Consider the following 18,040-nt stretch of genomic DNA (forward strand, 5'->3'; position numbering starts at 1 on the left):
AAATTCATCTAAGCATGTGTGCACATGCATATATGCAAAAGTGTCTCTAGTAAAGGTGAAAACAGAAGGACGAGGCCTGACAAGGCAGTTAACAAGAAAACTAAGATCAAAATTAGACTGGATGACTATTTTGGTGCAAAAGATGTCTCTCAGCAAAATACACAGTGTGATATGAAAAGGTAACTGATATCACATGCAGACAACTCATATCAAATATCATTTGTTTCAAGCAAGTTGGAACAAAATCATGAGAAATTTTACCTCAGTTGCAGTGATGCGGACATCACTGATAGGACGCGATGGCGTGTGTACCAGCGCAGGGAGGCGCCGACGCTGATGATCCCTCCTATAGGGATCTGGTCCTGATTTTTATTTATTTAGGGTGTCTTTTGTTTATTTCCTATGTAGGGTGTCTTTTGCTTAATTCCATTGTAGGTCTATATATAGACCCGTTGTATTTCCTTTGGAACTCAATGAAAGTTTATGTGATCTGTTCTCTAGAGGATTTTGGTGTGAAACCTTTTCTTAGGGTGGAGGTGTGAAACCCCATTCCTTTTCTTCTTATTCCTCTACTTCATTTTTCCTCCACCACGTTTTGCATCATGCAGCTAATACTTTTTGTTTACGTGCTTGTATAGTTTGTAAATTTTGTTTAGTTTATAACTGCAAATTAAAGCTGCTAATGCATATTACAAATTAACATAAGTTAATCTCTTTTTTAATATGTATTAGGGGTAACTGATATCACATGCAGACAACTCATATCAAATATCATTTGTTTCAAGCAAGTTGGAACAAAATCATGAGAAATTTTACCTCAGTTGCAGCTAATACTTTTTGTTTACGTGCTTGTATAGTTTGTAAATTTTGTTTAGTTTATAACTGCAAATTAAAGCTGCTAACGCATATTACAAATTAATATAAGTTAATCTCTTTTTTAATATGTATTAGGGGTAACTGATATCACATGCAGACAACTCATATCAAATATCATTTGTTTCAAGCAAGTTGGAACAAAATCATGAGAAAATTTACCTCAGTTGCAGTTAATACTTTTTGTTTACGCGCTTGTATATTTGGTAAATTTTGTTTAGTTTATAACAGAAAATTAAAGCAGCTAACGCATTATTACATATTAGTATAATTTAGTCTCCTTTTTAATATGTAATAGGGATTACCAGTATTTGACAAGTTATTTTGCTAAGATTCTTTCAATATTTTCTGACATAGTTAAGTTAGCTATTTCTTTAAGCTATGGGAAACATAAACCAGGAATATTCTCAACAACCCTCTCATAACAATCTAGTGACTGGTATTAGGAATGCTGTTTCTTTTGTGCAACTTAGCAGAAACTGCTACTCCTGAACAAAAAAATATTCTGAACAGTTGCAACAGGGCATTCCTACCTACTAGGCTACTATCTCGTAAATATCCTTATTAAAGTGCAGCATCAAAATCTGATATATTTCAGATAGGAAGGAAAAAAATAAAATAATTTTCTCAGTAATTTACCTCTTTAGGTCTCTTCATAGATGTGCAGGACGCGATCTCCTGAATAAGGTCTAACCACTTCTCTTTTTCTGTCTGTTCTCCATCTCTAGCCAAAATCTACAGGCAAACAAAAAGTTCACACATAACTACTAAATAATGAATACATGTCCGATGATAAAAGGAGAATGGGATGCAAGAGTTGTGACCTTTCCCATTTCAATATCTCCGACACAATCACAAAATGACTGAAATGCAGCTAACAATGATCTACACAATATAATTCACAAACAAAATTACATTTAGTTATACAAACCACTTTTAGGTCTAGAAAATATTCTAGATATTAAAATCTTAATGAATTAATATGATGTCACCGTAAATGATCGATACGTCTCACTCCAGCTGGCCCATGGCAACTTCCTAGCTGAAGAATAAGTGCAGAAAGAACGGAAGAGTAACTTTGCTCAACTGCCTTCTTTCCAGTTTTACCACCCCCTCTGTGAAGTAGCATAAATTAGCAGATCCATGAAAGAGATCATTACATACTAGCATAAAAGTTCTAACTTCTAAGCAATAATTTCCAGAAACTACACACTGTGACATGGACCTGAACAATGCAGTGACACCAAGAACAGCAGCTTGCAGAACATTGTGATCATTAGAGAGCTCACTACTGTTCTCTCCCTTCTCCAATTCATTTTGCCGAGTAGATGTCCTATTAAGCACAGAGACAATGTATTCCAGAAACAGAACTGAGAGCACCACATGCTGGGAGAATGTCTAGATAACCAAAAGAGAGAAGATATCAGGAAAAAAGATAAAACAATTTCTGCAAGAAATATCTTTAAAAAATTTGGTTAGAAAAGATAAAATTCTCAAGATTCACATCATCTGTTAAATGTTTCCAACATTAAGATGCCAGCCATGAAATTAACCGGTTGACTTGTCAACCAGTGAGAGAACTATAAAATAAGTATAACTACAGCTACAAAATAAAACACAGAGAAAAAAGGTCCGCAACCTGTCAACATGGAGAAGCGTCACTATTGTAATTAGACCTCTCAGATTACTCAGTTACTCAATTGACATGCTACGCCACCAGCCTTTTCTCCAACTCTTATCCTTGATTTTGCAACTTCGTCCTAATAACATGATGTAGCTGTCTTCATATTCAAAAAGTATCAGGGACAAAGATCTTGTAATATCCAAAAAAAGGGGAAATCTCGATTTCCCCAGCAAAATCACCAAGGGAGAAATGGTGGTAACCCTTACTCTTCTCTCTCCCCCACACCTTCTCTCTTTCCTTTCTTCTTCTTCTTCTTCTTCCTCCTTACCTCATCAAAGTGGAGACCACCTAGCAACTCCTCGGTGAGTCATATTACCCCCTTAGAAATCAATGTCAGTTTGATAAAGTACATAATCATGTAGCCTCATTTTTACTTCTTTGGCTTCGTTGGCGACTTCATGTCAATCCCACAGTGGTCCGGGGAGATTTGCGTCAATGGCCACGTTCCGTTGGTGCCCTTCGAGCATTCTAGAAGCCACTAATAGAGGCTACAACACATAGCCTACAATTGAGCTCTTCTGGTCCTCGACCGCTACCGTCATCCTTGGCTAGGGGTGTCAAAATAAACGAGCGGCTCGGGCTCGGCTTAGTTGAGCCAAGCCTAAACTTTGTTTTTGGGCTCGATTCTAATTTCGAGTCGAGCTTGGGTCAGAGCTGGCTCGCACAAACTTAGCTTGATAGGCTTGGCTTAAATATAATATTTATTAATATTATATATATATATATATTAAATAGTTTTTAGTTCAGCTTGAATAGTTCATAGGCTTGGCTCAACCTAGCTTGGAAATAGCCTAGTTTTAGGCTCCGGGCTAGGTCAAGCTCCGTTGAGTTCGACTCGAAAATAGGCTTAGCTCGTTTACACCCCAATCCTCAGTAACATCCAAAACCTTAAACATTTTATCCTCGTATGGAAGTGAAGCTCGAGCTTGAATCCCAAGCTAGGCTCGAAATTAATTTTGAACCGAGCTTGAGCTAGAGTCGACTAGCTCAGGCTTAGCTCGTTTACAACCCTATCCTTAGTTGCATCCAACACCTTAAACATTTTCTCCTCATGTGGAAGCTTTTGATGTCTTGTGTGTGCCCTCGAGGTTGGAATCACTCTGGTGGTGATCTCCATGGTTGCCGCCTATAGAGCTCTGAGACGATCATCGTCGATCGAAGTAGGGTCGACAACTCCCCTCCCTTCGACTTCCTCTACCTTTCGATGTTGTCCTCCGCCATTTTTCAGCCACTAGAAGGTGGTGGTGGTCGCCACGGTTTCTATCAAGAGTAAGAAAAGGAGAGAGGTCGACTCAGCAGCAATGCTTGGGCCTTGACCTAGCTCGCACAAGCTAAGTGTGTAGCTCATCCCAACTTTTTGGGCTTCATTTTGGCACAAGTGTATTTAATACTTAATTTTAGAAATCTTGGTTTATTGTTAAATTAAAATATGAATTTATTTATAACAAAAATTTGAAGATATTTAATTGAGTCATTCCACATGGACCATAGGTGAGTGGATTCACCTATGTTTTTATCCATCCTATATTTCATGAAAATATGTACGTGCTATTATACTATCAGTCTATCATATTATCCTCGTGCAATGTTATATTTCTGCAATGCTATATTTTGTGAAATATTATTCTTCGTGCATTTGGGAAAACATAAATTATGAACGGGTAGGGCTCTAAGATTAGTCCAAGGTTAGTTAGGAAATATTTTTGTGGTGACTTTAGTCTACGTTGAAGTCCAGAGGTCATACTTATTCATTTAGGTGGCTCCGGCAGGGTTATGGAACTATCTCAAACTAAACCAAAATCTCTTCCTAAGGTGACTCTAATCTCTCAACAGTTAAAACAAAAAGAATGGTGTATTTATCACGTAATGACATCTTCTAGTGCCTCTAATTAGACTCAAGTGTCACCTCGTGGATGACTTCTAGTTGATATGGATCTATGGGCACATACCCAAAATGAGAAATATGGCATTTATTTGAGATTGCAAAATCCCGCATAATGAGACTTAAGCATGTTATTAGTTTGTCACTCGTGTTTTATTATTTTTATCATGAGCATGCTTGGTATTATCTATTTATTATAAATAATCTTTACCTCCACTTAGAATTTAATTTTCTCTCAGTCATAGTAGTTGTTTTGGTATTATTTTGACAGACATTGATTGTCTAACTTTGGATTTCTTTAAATTGGCTTTAAGTAATTAAATTATATTTAGCTCTTTTATATTGTGGATTTTAGAGAGTTCATGTTAAAGCTTTGTCTATCTCAAATTCTAGTGGAGTACATATTTAACCATGATTCTAATTTCGATTTGTGATAGACATCCAATTTCAATCAAGCTGTAGTATCCAATGTAATGCATCATTTCATTTGGTGGACCAATGCTTGGATGTTAAACTTTATGTTTGTACCTGCAAATATGTTCCTTTATATCATAGTTCTTATGCATATATCTTCTTCTAAAGACTTAGGCACATGATGGTAATTCAGTCATTGTTAGATAATTAGTTACACAAAAGCTTAAGTTGTTAGATAATGACCATAATGCACATCATAACGTTAACATGGCCATGATGTGAAACTCCCATGCACCACAGCACAGCTGCATGAACAAATAATAGATATGAGGATGTGTGACCCTTCCACACCACATGAAAATAGATGATATTCATGCAATGAGGCTAGATAAGATTACTTATGAACTGTAGAAAATGGCTCTCATACTTTAGATTTCGAGTAGACCTAAAAGTTTAAGCTATTAATGGATCAATAATATATATCCATGGTTCGCAAGATCAACCAAACCCGATTGCAATCCAGGTTCGATCCGAACTCTCTCTCTCTCTCTTTCTCTGTTTCACTCTTTCCTCTCACTCTCTCTCTCCTCACTCTTTCTTTCTCTTTTTCTCTTCTTACTATATAGCCATTGTTTTTTTACGAAGGGATCTAACTTTGGCAACGCAGATCTAACTTTGGCAACGCAGATCTAACTCTAGCAAACACCGGTATGTAATTTTTAAATTTTATTTCTTTATTTCTCTCCTAGTTTTTCATTTCTTCCACTCTCTATTTCCTTTTCTTCTCTTTTCTTCATCTTCTTCTTCTTCACTACACATCTTCTTTTTGTTTGGTTTTCTTCCCCTCGCTCTCTCTCTCTCTCTCTCTAATCTCGTCTTCTTTTCAGTTTTCATTGCACCATAATTTTTCCTTCTTCATTTTCTTATTTTTTTATCATTTTTTCTAAATTTTTAGGACCTATTCTATATTTTTAAATAATATTTAGAAATTACGTAATTACAAAAAGTCCAATCAAATCCAGGCAACCGATATGGCCGATCCGTATTATTTTTTCAGAAGACCGATCCCGATCCCAATTTTTTGAACCTTGTATATATCATACCATTAATAATCACATGACATCAACTCAACAAATGTTGACGTAAGTATGTAACCATTTAATTAGAAATTGAAAAGCAATTATCTGATATAGTATAGCCCAAGTATTGATGGATTCAAAATCTCACTTTATATTTGTAACTTGAATTATTAAATTAATAAATTATCTCATCTCCACCAAGAACGCCCTACCTAAGAATGCCAACACTTCAAGAAAGAACTTATCAGAAATTATAGATATCCCTTTCTCACTGATCAGCTATGTCTTATACATTCTTGGTCATATTCAATACAGTTCAGGACAATTGATTTTTGGACAATCTCCTGCCTTAGTAGTATGCGTCTCCACTAGAACACTTTGTTTCATGCTACTTTTTTTTTCACTAAATCTAGCTTTAGAAGACCAAATTTCTTATCTGTCTGCTTATTGGCTTCCATTTGCATGACCAATATAAAAGCCAAGTTTCATGTTTGTGTAAGTACCCTCATGAAATTTATTTGCAATACTCACATAAAATGCATCCTGCAATGGCCAGCCGCCGCGAATTCTTGATACATCCTTTGTAACTATATCTCGCCCCGCAGCAGCCAGAACTTCTTTAAAGACAATGCTGGGATTGGTGCTCTCAGCCAAACATGACATCTGATGAAATCAAGGAAAGCTAGAAGATGAGCAAATTGATTTGGAAGTAAGATTTTTGTAATGATTTAATATCATATAATGGTTTGATAAACTCAACGGAGCTAATAGAAAAAGGATACAGCATTGAGGACTTCTTGACGTGAATGTTTGTCAGTAACAGAAACAGCAGCAGAGAGCAAAGACTGACTTGTCCTATAGAATGAGAAATAATCATTATTCTGTAACACAGCATGCAATCAACAAAAAGTTCAAGATAAAGGAAAATAACTGGCATCCAACAATAAGCCACACCTTGACACATCAGCTTCATCTAATTCATTGCCTCTCTTAGTGATGAATTCAGTGACAGCTTGAATAACACCATCTGCTGATTGTTTGATCTTATCGCATATGGCAGTAGTGCATGAATGCAGCGAGATAACCAGCTGTTCAACTCATCATTGAGGATGACACCAAGGTAATGTAGATAAGAATGTAGTATAATATGAAGCCCAGTGTACAATCTTACCTCATCTTTAGTTAGTAGAGTACAAACAGAGGTAACCACCCTGTTGAAGACTTCTGACTGATCAATAGATGCATCCTGTAAAAGATACATGAGAAATGATTCTCTATGCACTAATTTCTGACAGAAATCTCGTAATAGACATTGTCCTCACCCTTCTAAGAATAGAAATTACATCTTCAAGAGAGGACAAGGCAGTGTAGGACACTTCTAGATCGACATCGTTACTCGATGCTATCAGCTTTGGAAGTGACAAGGAAATGCTGAAGAATAGGCCCATGATCTGCAAAAACTATCCTTACTACAAATATTCTGGGGATATTTCTGAAAGTGAAATGACTATTACGGTACTTCTGAAAGATAGAGGCAATAACTTAATTATTATATTAACCTGTACTGCCACCTTTCGAACTTCCGTACTAGTATCTGCGCAACGCGGAAGATAAGCTACGATTCTCTCACCTAGGCTCAGTGAATCCCGATTTGGCAAAACAAATGCAGCTGGAAGAAAAACCCAGAAACAAAACATTGTCGTATTGGTTATTTAGTTGTCTGCCGACATGACAGAAAAAAGCAAAGGCAAATAAATGTGTGGTATTACATGGTAAGTTTGATAAGTTTCTGGGCACCCCTCGATCAACTTGCTTGGTGTGCATGGAACTAGAATGACAACCAATCCCACAGATTCCACCAGAACAAAGAACACGGAATTTCCTTAGCAACTCATATACAGCAATGCAACCTCTTCTTCGTTGATGTTCCACAGAAGATGAAACATAGCTGTCCACCTGTCTAAGAATATGCAACAACTGCTCTGCTCGACTTCGACCATCTTCACCACTGAATAAAACCAGCATTTGAATTAGGAAAAGAAAGAGATTTTGATCCGCATGATGCATCAAATGCAAGAAAAATCTGCAGTCAGCTATATACATATACATAGAAAGAATACCCATGTACAAAACCACATAGTGACAAGGAGGGAGGCATTCATATCTCATGGAACAAGCACACTCTGAATACCAGCCCATGGCCACTGATCAACCATCTAGAGCAGTAGTATTTTACAACCAAATACATCTATAAGAAAACACAGAAATTCTAATCAAACTCGAAATACCAGTGTATCATGTGTATCATGATATCATCACTGATCAATCCCTTAAAGAACCATTGTACATAAGAAACCATTGCACATTAGAATGAATTAATCTATATGGAAACACGTCAAACAGTTGTTTAGAAGCACATGGCTTATATTCTTAGCTCTCATTCACTTCAGGAATAACAAAAGTCCTTGTTCTAGAATGAAACCTCTTATTTCAAAATAACAGCTAAATATCAAAATAATCATATTTCAGAATATAAATACTATCTATTAAAATTATATTTAATACTACACACTAACCGAATTACTAATTCACTCTTAATTTGACTACAACTTCTTTTAAACATCTTATCATAATTCATTACTTCTCTCTCTTCTTTCTCAAAACATATTATTATAATTTCTCACTCCTCTTCTCATATGTTTTTATTTTACACAATAAATAAAATTCATTTTAAACAGCATAAATATCAATAACTTAATATTTCATAAAAATATGCACATTTTAAAAAGCATTATTTTTATAAATATAAATATTATAAAATCATTAATAATATAGTATTTAATTGATAAAATATTTTTTATAAATTATCCTACTATTAAAATAATTTTAATATGCACTAATAACATCAAAAATATAATATTAGATAAAATAATATATTTACTATTTAAACTATGTATTAAGCTAATTCAATCTTCCTTTTATATAATAAAAAAAAATTTAGAAAAAAATTAATATAATGTTATCAATAATCTCATGTTTTAAGCTAAAATAAAACATATGAAAGTGTAAATATTTTAATATTATTAATAATATTATTTTGCAAAGATATTGATCTTAAAAGCTAGAAATAGGAATTAACTCCAAAAAAGGAACTACTGATCAGATTTCCAATCTAGTTGTGAACAAAGAGAAGTATTTAAAAGCTAACTGTAGGTCGTACATTGGCTTTCATCATACTAACAAAGTGGTAAGAAACTTCTAGACCCTCGTCCATGCAATGGAAACATATGAAAGATGGAAAGATGATATCTGAATCCATATCAAACAAAATGCTGCAGAACTTGTAGAATTTACAAGAATATATTTCATAATAAGAAACTCGAACAAAAGAATCTTCTGATATCCCAAAAGAAAAGAGCATAATCCCAACTTTGAAGTTTTCTTTCAACCCTAAGAAAATGAAGCATTTTGGATGACATTTGAAATCATGGAAAAGAAAATATATTAATCAGATACAAAAAGCAATTAAAAAAATATTAACCACATAAAATTGGCAAAAGAACCTAGAATCAGACCGAATGAAGAACTCCAAGTATGATACTATAAATACAAAGTAAAATGGTGAAATAAAATGATTATGGTGTTTCTTCATGGAAAGTAATGAGGTAGATTGCACACAACATGCTCTCTCCAAACCCTTCAATGCCGGAGGTTATTGTGATATTTCTTCCTATTCTCAGATTAGCTGTCTAATAACCTCAAAGTCTAAAACCAAACATGACTAATATATGTAGTAAAGAGTAAAGACCATAAAAACTGTTATACTTTTAACTGGCTGATTAAAATGTAGAAACTTATTTCTGTTACAACCAATTCAAAAAAGCTTGTCACTAATAGGCTTGCTATAAATTATCAAATTTAGTAACATAGTATCAACTATCAAGTATCTATGTGCCGCCCAACACTGTACCTGCTGTGTGGCACATCTTGTGTCAATGGCTTGTCAGCATTAGATTCCACATTGAATCGCAAAACCCGAAGGAAATAGAGAGAAAGAGAAAGAAATCTAGCTATTGATGTTGATGCCCTTGCCGCCCTACAAACCTAGTCGAGAGCAGAGCAAGAGATAATCTGGCATCTGATCCTCTTGACCTTTCTCTCTGCTGTTGGCTAGGGTTGCAGGGCAAGGACAGCAGTGGCACCAGTTGGGCTCTACCTGATGACAGTGACACTGAAATCATTTATATAACATTAACTAGACATTTTAATTAGTTGGATATCTTAGCAAAAGAAAGAGAACTATTAATCTAATATGGCACCAAACTGGACCTAAAGTTTCATAACTACATGGAATAAAGATCTTGATATCATAGATATGGCATTTCAAAAAAGAAATAGAACATACTTCTGATGAAGCGCTTATGGAAGGACATTTTAGCATAGGTTACTCTGAAGAAATACAAAAAGTATTACCTTGTTAGAAGAATGGCACATAACAGAGTAACAAGGTTGCATATGAGTGGTTCAACAATCTCTGAAGGCTCATTTGGCAATGCAAAAAAACCTAAAGTGGCCTGATAAGGCAATGACATATCATTAGCATTTCATGGCAGAAATATAAACAAGCTCTACCATTTTTGACAAGGAGAGTTGGGAAAGGATTACCTTCATTACACGGTTTCTCGTTTCCATTGGTAATCTTGGTTCTAGTGAAACTAAAGTAGTGCAAGCACTTAAAGCAAGACTCTGAAGAAGAGTACATAGAAAGCAGAAAACAAAAGAGAGGATGTCAAAAGAGTTTCAAATATGTGATTGAACAAATGAGATAATATAGTTTAAGATGAATCAAGGTGCACATATACTTGAGTACGAAGAAGCTCATCGCTTGAATCAGTGATATCATCGCTCTCATCTCTACCCATTAAAGTCAACACATAATCGAGCATCTGGTCTCTTCGTTTTAGCGGGAAGGACACACCCATTTCAGCAGCATTAATTACAGCCCGGCCTGCAGAAGGCAAAAGAGATATCAGACACCCTATACTAACATGAAGCACAGCATTGTAATGCTTCAGTTCTTCTAAACTCTATAGACAGGAACCCCTCTCAAAAAGAGCCATAGGACAGAAAGACAAGCTTGCGGGGCTACTAGGTGATCGATACAGCTAAGACAACAGTAGAAGAGAACTCCTCAACATGGTCTCAAGCACCAACATCTTGCCTTCAATTCATGAGACAGGGCTTACTTAGCAGGCAGCAGCATACCCAGTGCAAAGTTTATAATTAAGAAAAATTTCCTAAAACAAGTTTTGAGAAAGACTATCAACAATAACAGGTGAATGCTCTCTCAATTTCATAATAAAGAAAATAATTCTACTTGCTGATGAGGAGATCTTCAATCTTCACAACCGTTTGTCCACATTTACAAGCAATAACATAACGATCAATTAGAACTCCATCCACCAGAACCGCTCTCATCAACTCCACTCTAGGTGAAATGATGCATTCACTCTAGAAGCCAATAATGTCGATTCAGATGCACTTCACAGGGCATAAGAACAAGGTGTCAAGCATAAGTTCTCTTCAATGGGGCTTTTCATAATTGCAACAAAGGGCCTACCATATATGGCTACTTGTCCTCTAACTATATCACTAAATTTATGCCTTTTCTTTTGTGGATATGCTTAACTTGCACGATGTGCTTAGTTTGTCTCAAGAATTGCAAAGCGAACCCTTCCCCTTCCCGAATGAGAAGAGAACTATGGCAAGGCTGGTGATGTGCCACTGTGTGGAGAGCTCAAAGAGAGCAGAAGTGCTTTCCTTCACATTGAGTGTGAACTTCCAATTTCTCCTACATCAATGGATCATGATGTTTTCTTAAGGGGGTATTTGCAAACAAAAAAAAAACCCTTTAATTTTCAAAATAGTAAAAATAGGTCCTTGCGTGCATCTCTTATATAAATTATACATTTCATTATAAAAATGTGTGCATCTATTATAAAAAAATAAACATATTAAGTTTTAAGAGCCCAATCTTGCTATTACTAAAACAGCCTTTTTTCCTGTAAATAGCCATTTCTTGAGTACTAAACCTGATGTTAACTAAATCACACCTAGGCAAGCGTTTGTGCAAATGCATAAAAAATTGGCATATTTTTAAAAAAATTCCATCTCATATCTTGCCTAACACCCAATCTCTAAGTTACCTTCTGACAATGATCAATCCACTAGAAAAAATTAACTGATGAAACTTTAATTGCTTTCTGGATGATGTAGGTTCAAATAATGCAACAGCCTGCATATCAGGGTTAATAACAGATTGTTTTCACTGGTCTAGCCTTAGTTTAGACATCAAAAGAACAAGTAAATCTGGAAGACAGATGCAAAATAATAAGCCATAACAATGCACACGAGCATGACCCTCTTTATATTCCATAAATTGTGGAATAATATACTCCAAAGAACCAAAACTTAATAATTATTGTTTTAAAGATCAAAAGAGAAGATCACCTAGTAGATCAATTGCAGTAATGACAGCTTGCTTTGCAGTGGGATGTTGCACATGAAGTAGCCTTGAGAGCATGTTGGTTCCCTGGGTAGAAATAGATAAATGTGAAATCAAATAACCAATCACATATATTCATCACGAGTATACGAAAACTAACAGCATACTAGCTAAACAGGGATTAGCATTATCTGCATTGATTAGGGAACAGATCAATAAAAATATCAAGTTACTTTCTATGCATATTACCTAGCCAGTGGCTCGGTAGCTACTCCAGATAAGTTCATTAGTAAATGCGTAAGTCAGTACATCAAAGATTACAAACATTAGTAAATGTGTAAGACAGTACATCAAATATTACAAACTCTTTCTATGTAAGGTTCTGAAACTTAGTATTAAGATCGAGATCGGCCGCTAAAAAAAAAAGATACATATTAGTTGTATCGGATGCATCGGCCGCCCATATCGTATTGTACTATTTTTTAATTACGTAAAATTCTAAATATTATTTAAAAATGCAAGAAAATTTCTAAAAAATTTAGAAAAAATAACAAAAAAAATAAGAAAATAAATTTAGTCACATGTGAAGCCTAAAAATCAAAGAAAAAACTCACTTAAAACTATAATTAATTCCGACTTGAATTTGACAAATTTTTATGCTCAAATTACTACTATAAAACAATAGTAAAAAGAAAGATCTCTCTCTTCATTATTGTTCTGCAATAGTTAGAAAATAGGAGTTAAAAGAGTGGATGAGAAAGAGAGAAGAGAAATAAGAAAAAAAAAAAAAACCCTGACCCGAATTCACTGGCATGCTAAATAGCCAGATCAACCATCGAATGAGCTCGATGAAATGTGAGGGATAGGATCATAGGAGGAGAGTGTGTTAAAGATATAGGATAAAAACTTAAAACTTGAAAAAAAAAGCAACTAAGGAGGATCGGGATCGGTAATGGTCGATCACAATCCTATTGATCGATCCCACTCGGGATCAACCGAGTTAGGGAACTGTGCTCCTATGTCCTTAGTGTCAATAGCCACGAACTGCTAAAGGCAAGGATTGTCGTGCTAATGCCATACCAACACGTGGCATGATGGGGTGCTGCACAATTATTGCGATTCTTGATTTAAATACATATTGGACATGATCAAACCGCTTCAAATTGTATCATTTTTTTTCATGTTTTAGGAAAATAAAATGACTTCTAGCAAGTGCGATGGATAAGTTGAGTCATAACAGGATTTGTTTAGGGTTTTTGGATGATTGGTTAGCCTCCAAATATGTGGAAAGCAGCCAACTTGGAATTATTGATTATTGAAACTTGTTTTACATTTAGGCTTGAGCCAACTTCTCCTTCCTCCTTCCACTTCCTCGGAATCCAACCCGAGCTCTCGTCTACGGCCAAGGTTAATCCTAGTTGCATTAGATTCCTAACTACTAGAGGAACAATATGATTCGGCTTTGCTCTAACCGAAGTGCATCCTTTGCCCCAACCTTTCTGATCCGCTTCGTTCGAATGAATAAGAAGAAAGTATCTTTGTCATAATCAAAATAGATCTCGTCCACTGAAAGTGCAGCAAACCTATTCTCTTATATTACTTACCACCTCTATCTCCAGAAAGGAAAACTCAAAATGACAATCCATTCTATAGTTTGTACTAAATTACTTAGTACGAACGCACATCTCGGCCATCGAATCTCATATCGTTCCAACGGTTGGATCAATTCTTATTGTCTTCACAATTTCTATGTTGAGTTATGTCTAGATTAACAAATCTGATAGACGATCATCATCCTCGAGGGCAATCGTAACAACAACACCCTCCTCTCATATCCTAGCAGCGATTCACTAATGCGAAGCGCCCGGAGGAGGCAAGTAATGGCGAAAAGCATCAGTACGAAGCTCTGGTATGAATATTGTCAGTATATATTCAAAATATACTTTGCCAAAATGGGAAGTAAGATAGGACCATAGCATTAGTCAAGTACAATCTGAGTCAGTATTGATTAGTAAAAGGTACAATCTGAGTCAAACTGGCTAGTAAAAGGTAATGGATAAGTGCATAATGGAAAGAAGTTCATAATCCCTATAACTAAGTCATAAATATCTAGAAGGTTGATAGGAGGCTGACAATGGTTTGGTGAAGGCAAAAAAAAAGAGGATACATAACAGTTTGAATGGTTTTGACTTTTGAGGATCACAAAACTATGCAAACTACTACAAGCCACAACAAACAGTGATGAATTAAACCCAAAGAAAAAGGGAAAAAAAAAGCAATGAGGGAAGTTGCTTTAAACTGTGACTATGACGACTGAAACCCAATGCTAGGGCTGTCAAAATAATCGAGCCAGCTCGAGCTCGGCTCGAAAATAGGCTGAGCCGAGCTTGATCATTGAAGCTAGACTAGAAATTAAATTCGAGCCAAGCTTGATCCCGAGCCAGCTCGATAAGGCTCAAATATATATATATATATATCTTTTCAGGGGGTTTTTTTCGAAACTGTGTTGCCGTCGGCTACTTTTTTTGCTTGTTTTCCACTTTGGAATGTTGGATCTGTCGTAGATTGATGAAGGTGAAGTTTTTGAGGGATTTTGCTATTGGGTTTTGCAGTTTGTTGCTTGTTCATCAAGAAAGATTGGATTTTGAGGTTGATTGGAATTATTCGAAGTGGTTTAGATTGTTCTCTCTTTGTTGGTGGTCTAGGTAAAAGTGATTGGTGTTGTATGAGTGGAGTTCCACTTTGTACTCTTGTAGACTTGTGTGTTTTTGATTGGTTAAAATTGATGTGGGCAAACTGAATACTAATTCTAGTTGGCTACTTCTAGTACTTGATAGTTGATACCTTTCACTGATGCATCTAAAGGTATCAGATCTGAACTCCACCTTTTTGTTTCTTGATCTTGATGTCTTGTAGGATTTATTCGTATTGTCATGATCTCCTCTAAATGCTGTTAATTTTCAGTGATCTCTAAGACTCTAAAGCTATTAATTGTTAGTGATCTCTAAATGCTTACTTACCTTTGTGTAGTAATCTATACTTGTTCTGAATGTATGTAGAATGTCGCATGAATTATTGTCTTCTCAATTGTTATCTCAACAATCAGAAACAAGTGATATTATACCTAGTGTTGAAACACAAACTGAAGGGGGAAATAATAATGTTACACAGAAAAAGGGTAGAACTTCTGAAGTATGGCAAATTTATAAAGGTAAAGGTAATGGAGAAAGGAGTAGAAGTAGAAAAACTTCAACGTTTGACTTGCCCATCAAAGCATTTCATGCCTAAACAAGGTACCACTACACATCTGAAGAAACACACAAAAGATTGCACTGGATTGTTGGGTAAGAAACAAAAGGTTCTTTCATTCCCTTCTGCTTCTACCAATAATGTGGTTTCTAGTGCAGAAGAACAATATCTAAAGTTGCTTGCATTTGGATATAATCAAACTTTAATAAGGGAGATTATAGCCAAAATGATTATGGTACATGAGTATCCATTCAATGGTGGAACATAATTGGTTTGATATTTTATTCAAATTTCTAAATCAACGTTATGAGAGGGTGTCTAGAAATACAATTAGGAATGATGTCACTAAAGTATTTGAGACTGAAAAGCAAGAGTTGAAAAGATACTTTAAAGGTATTAGCAAACTCAGTTTGATATCAGATTTATGGACATCAAATCAAAATGTCGACTATATGTCTTTGACTGCTCATTTCATTGATTCTGATTAGAAACTACATAAAAGTGTGACTAATTTTTGCCAATTAGAACCTCCGGACACTGGTGTTGCTGTTGCAGATGCTATAATTGAATGTCTAATTAGTTGGGGTATAGAAAACAAGGTAGTAAGCAGTGATGGCCGTGCCAGTGGCACGTGCCGTGCCGTGCCACCCGTGCTAGTGGCATGCCCCCTATGTCAGTGGCACACATTTATAATTTTTTTATTTATGATATTTAAAGATGTTTTTGGGTCTTTGGTATGTCAATCTTTGATTTTTTTTTTGTCTAAATATATGTATTAAAATTTAAAAACTACATTACAATGTTTTATCTTTAGATTATTTTTGTAAATAACATATTTTATTAAAGATAAAACAGTTATATTTTACAATATGATTGAATACATTCATTAAAATTAATATTAATGATTAAACACTCCATAATATGATTGAATACTCCATAATATAATTGAACACATAATAACATTCAATACATAATTGATAATAGTTCAATAATTAAAACTAATATCTAGTTGAACGTAGAATGACGAGGAGAATCAAATACTTCATTTGCTGGTACAAGAATAACACGGGAATGTTGTGTTAAATACTACCGATATTCTTTAAAACTTATCCATATATTCTTCAAAACTTATCCACTGATAATATTACTCATTATAACGTCTCACATAGTCTTCATAGAAATAAGAATTTTATAATTCTTCGATAATATGTTATGGATATTGAATATTCATAGGAACAACTGGCACAGGCACACCATAAGCATATGCAGATTGTGGATATGGAGTATAATAAGAGTGTTGTGGCTCTGGCGGGTGTGATTGATATGATGGTAATAATGATGAACTCATATCATCCTATGAGCACACCTCTCCTGATGTCCTGCTATCTATAGACTCAAGTCTTTCCCTCATTTGACTATAATCATATTGAGCTTGAAATGGTCCCTTTCCTTTCTTCTGTCTCTGATAAATTCGGTTTTATGGTTGTCTAGGTCTATCAAATGAATTGTCATTCCAATTTTAAAAAATGACAAATAAGTTATCATTTCAAAAATGACAAATGACAAAAGTTAACTAATGGAAATAAAAAAATGTTTAAAAAATGGGTTCTACATGTCATATCATGTTTGTTAAGAAAATAAAGTAAAATTGATTTGATAAAGATTGATGAAAATAGAAAAATTTTAAAAAAAATATTTCTACATTGGCACATGACCGGCACAAGGCTGTGCCGAACGGCACCGGGCTATGCCGAACGGCACGGATCGGCACGCCCCCGTGCCGGTCGGCATGGCTCGACACAACTCGGCACAGGGGTGTGCCACTGGCACACCTCGTGCCAAGTGTCGTGCCTCTACTGGCACGGCAAGTGCCGACCGGCACGGCCATCCTTGGTAGTAAGTATTACTTTGGATAATGCCTCCTCTAATGATACTACTGTTAAAGCCATAATGGAGAACTTTCAAGCTAGAGGAAAATTATTCTTTAGAGGACACATTTTTCATATTAGGTGTTGTGCACATATCTTGAATAATTTGATTTTTCAGGATGGGATACATGCTATTAAAGATGATATTGAAAACATTAGATGCAGTGTCACCTATTTGAAGAAATCTCCTTCACGCCTTCACAGATTCGAAGAAATTGCAAAACAATTATCTATTACTACTTTCAAAGGGTTGGCTTTGGATGTTACTACTCGATGGAATTCGACCTATATTATGCTAGAACATGCATTGGTTTATAAAAATGTTTTCCAATAGTATGCAACTAAGTATGCAAACTATAAATGACTTCCTTCTGAGGAGGATTAGGAAAAGGCCAAAATAGTGTGAATTTCTTCAAATATTTTATG

General features: G+C 35.3%; 1 protein-coding gene across 4 annotated transcripts in view; it reads right to left on the reverse strand.

The window, feature by feature from the left end:
• The window catches only part of LOC140784121 (protein SHOOT GRAVITROPISM 6), a 68,148-nt gene that overhangs the window by 18,690 nt on the left and 31,418 nt on the right, over positions 1–18,040 (reverse strand). For all 4 annotated transcript variants that reach the window (XR_012108220.1, XR_012108221.1, XM_073131338.1 and 1 more), the window contains 15 exons: positions 12,443–12,524; positions 10,795–10,940; positions 10,598–10,678; positions 10,406–10,506; positions 7,702–7,940; positions 7,492–7,601; positions 7,255–7,383; positions 7,104–7,178; positions 6,887–7,020; positions 6,715–6,787; positions 6,464–6,595; positions 2,099–2,271; positions 1,866–1,988; positions 1,698–1,758; positions 1,513–1,608 (listed from right to left, as the gene is read on the reverse strand). Coding sequence is in view for 2 of the 4 variants with exons in the window: in XM_073131338.1 (XP_072987439.1) it covers positions 1,513–1,608; positions 1,698–1,758; positions 1,866–1,988; positions 2,099–2,271; positions 6,464–6,595; positions 6,715–6,787; positions 6,887–7,020; positions 7,104–7,178; positions 7,255–7,383; positions 7,492–7,601; positions 7,702–7,940; positions 10,406–10,506; positions 10,598–10,678; positions 10,795–10,940; positions 12,443–12,524 (1,755 nt within the window). In the remaining 2 variants the exon portion in view is untranslated. The remainder of the gene's footprint in view (positions 1–1,512; positions 1,609–1,697; positions 1,759–1,865; positions 1,989–2,098; positions 2,272–6,463; positions 6,596–6,714; positions 6,788–6,886; positions 7,021–7,103; positions 7,179–7,254; positions 7,384–7,491; positions 7,602–7,701; positions 7,941–10,405; positions 10,507–10,597; positions 10,679–10,794; positions 10,941–12,442; positions 12,525–18,040) is intronic.

Source organism: Typha latifolia, chromosome 3 (assembly GCF_019914945.1).
Source record: "Typha latifolia isolate L0001 chromosome 3, TyphaL0001v2, whole genome shotgun sequence".
Classification (NCBI taxonomy): Eukaryota; Viridiplantae; Streptophyta; class Magnoliopsida; order Poales; family Typhaceae; genus Typha; species Typha latifolia.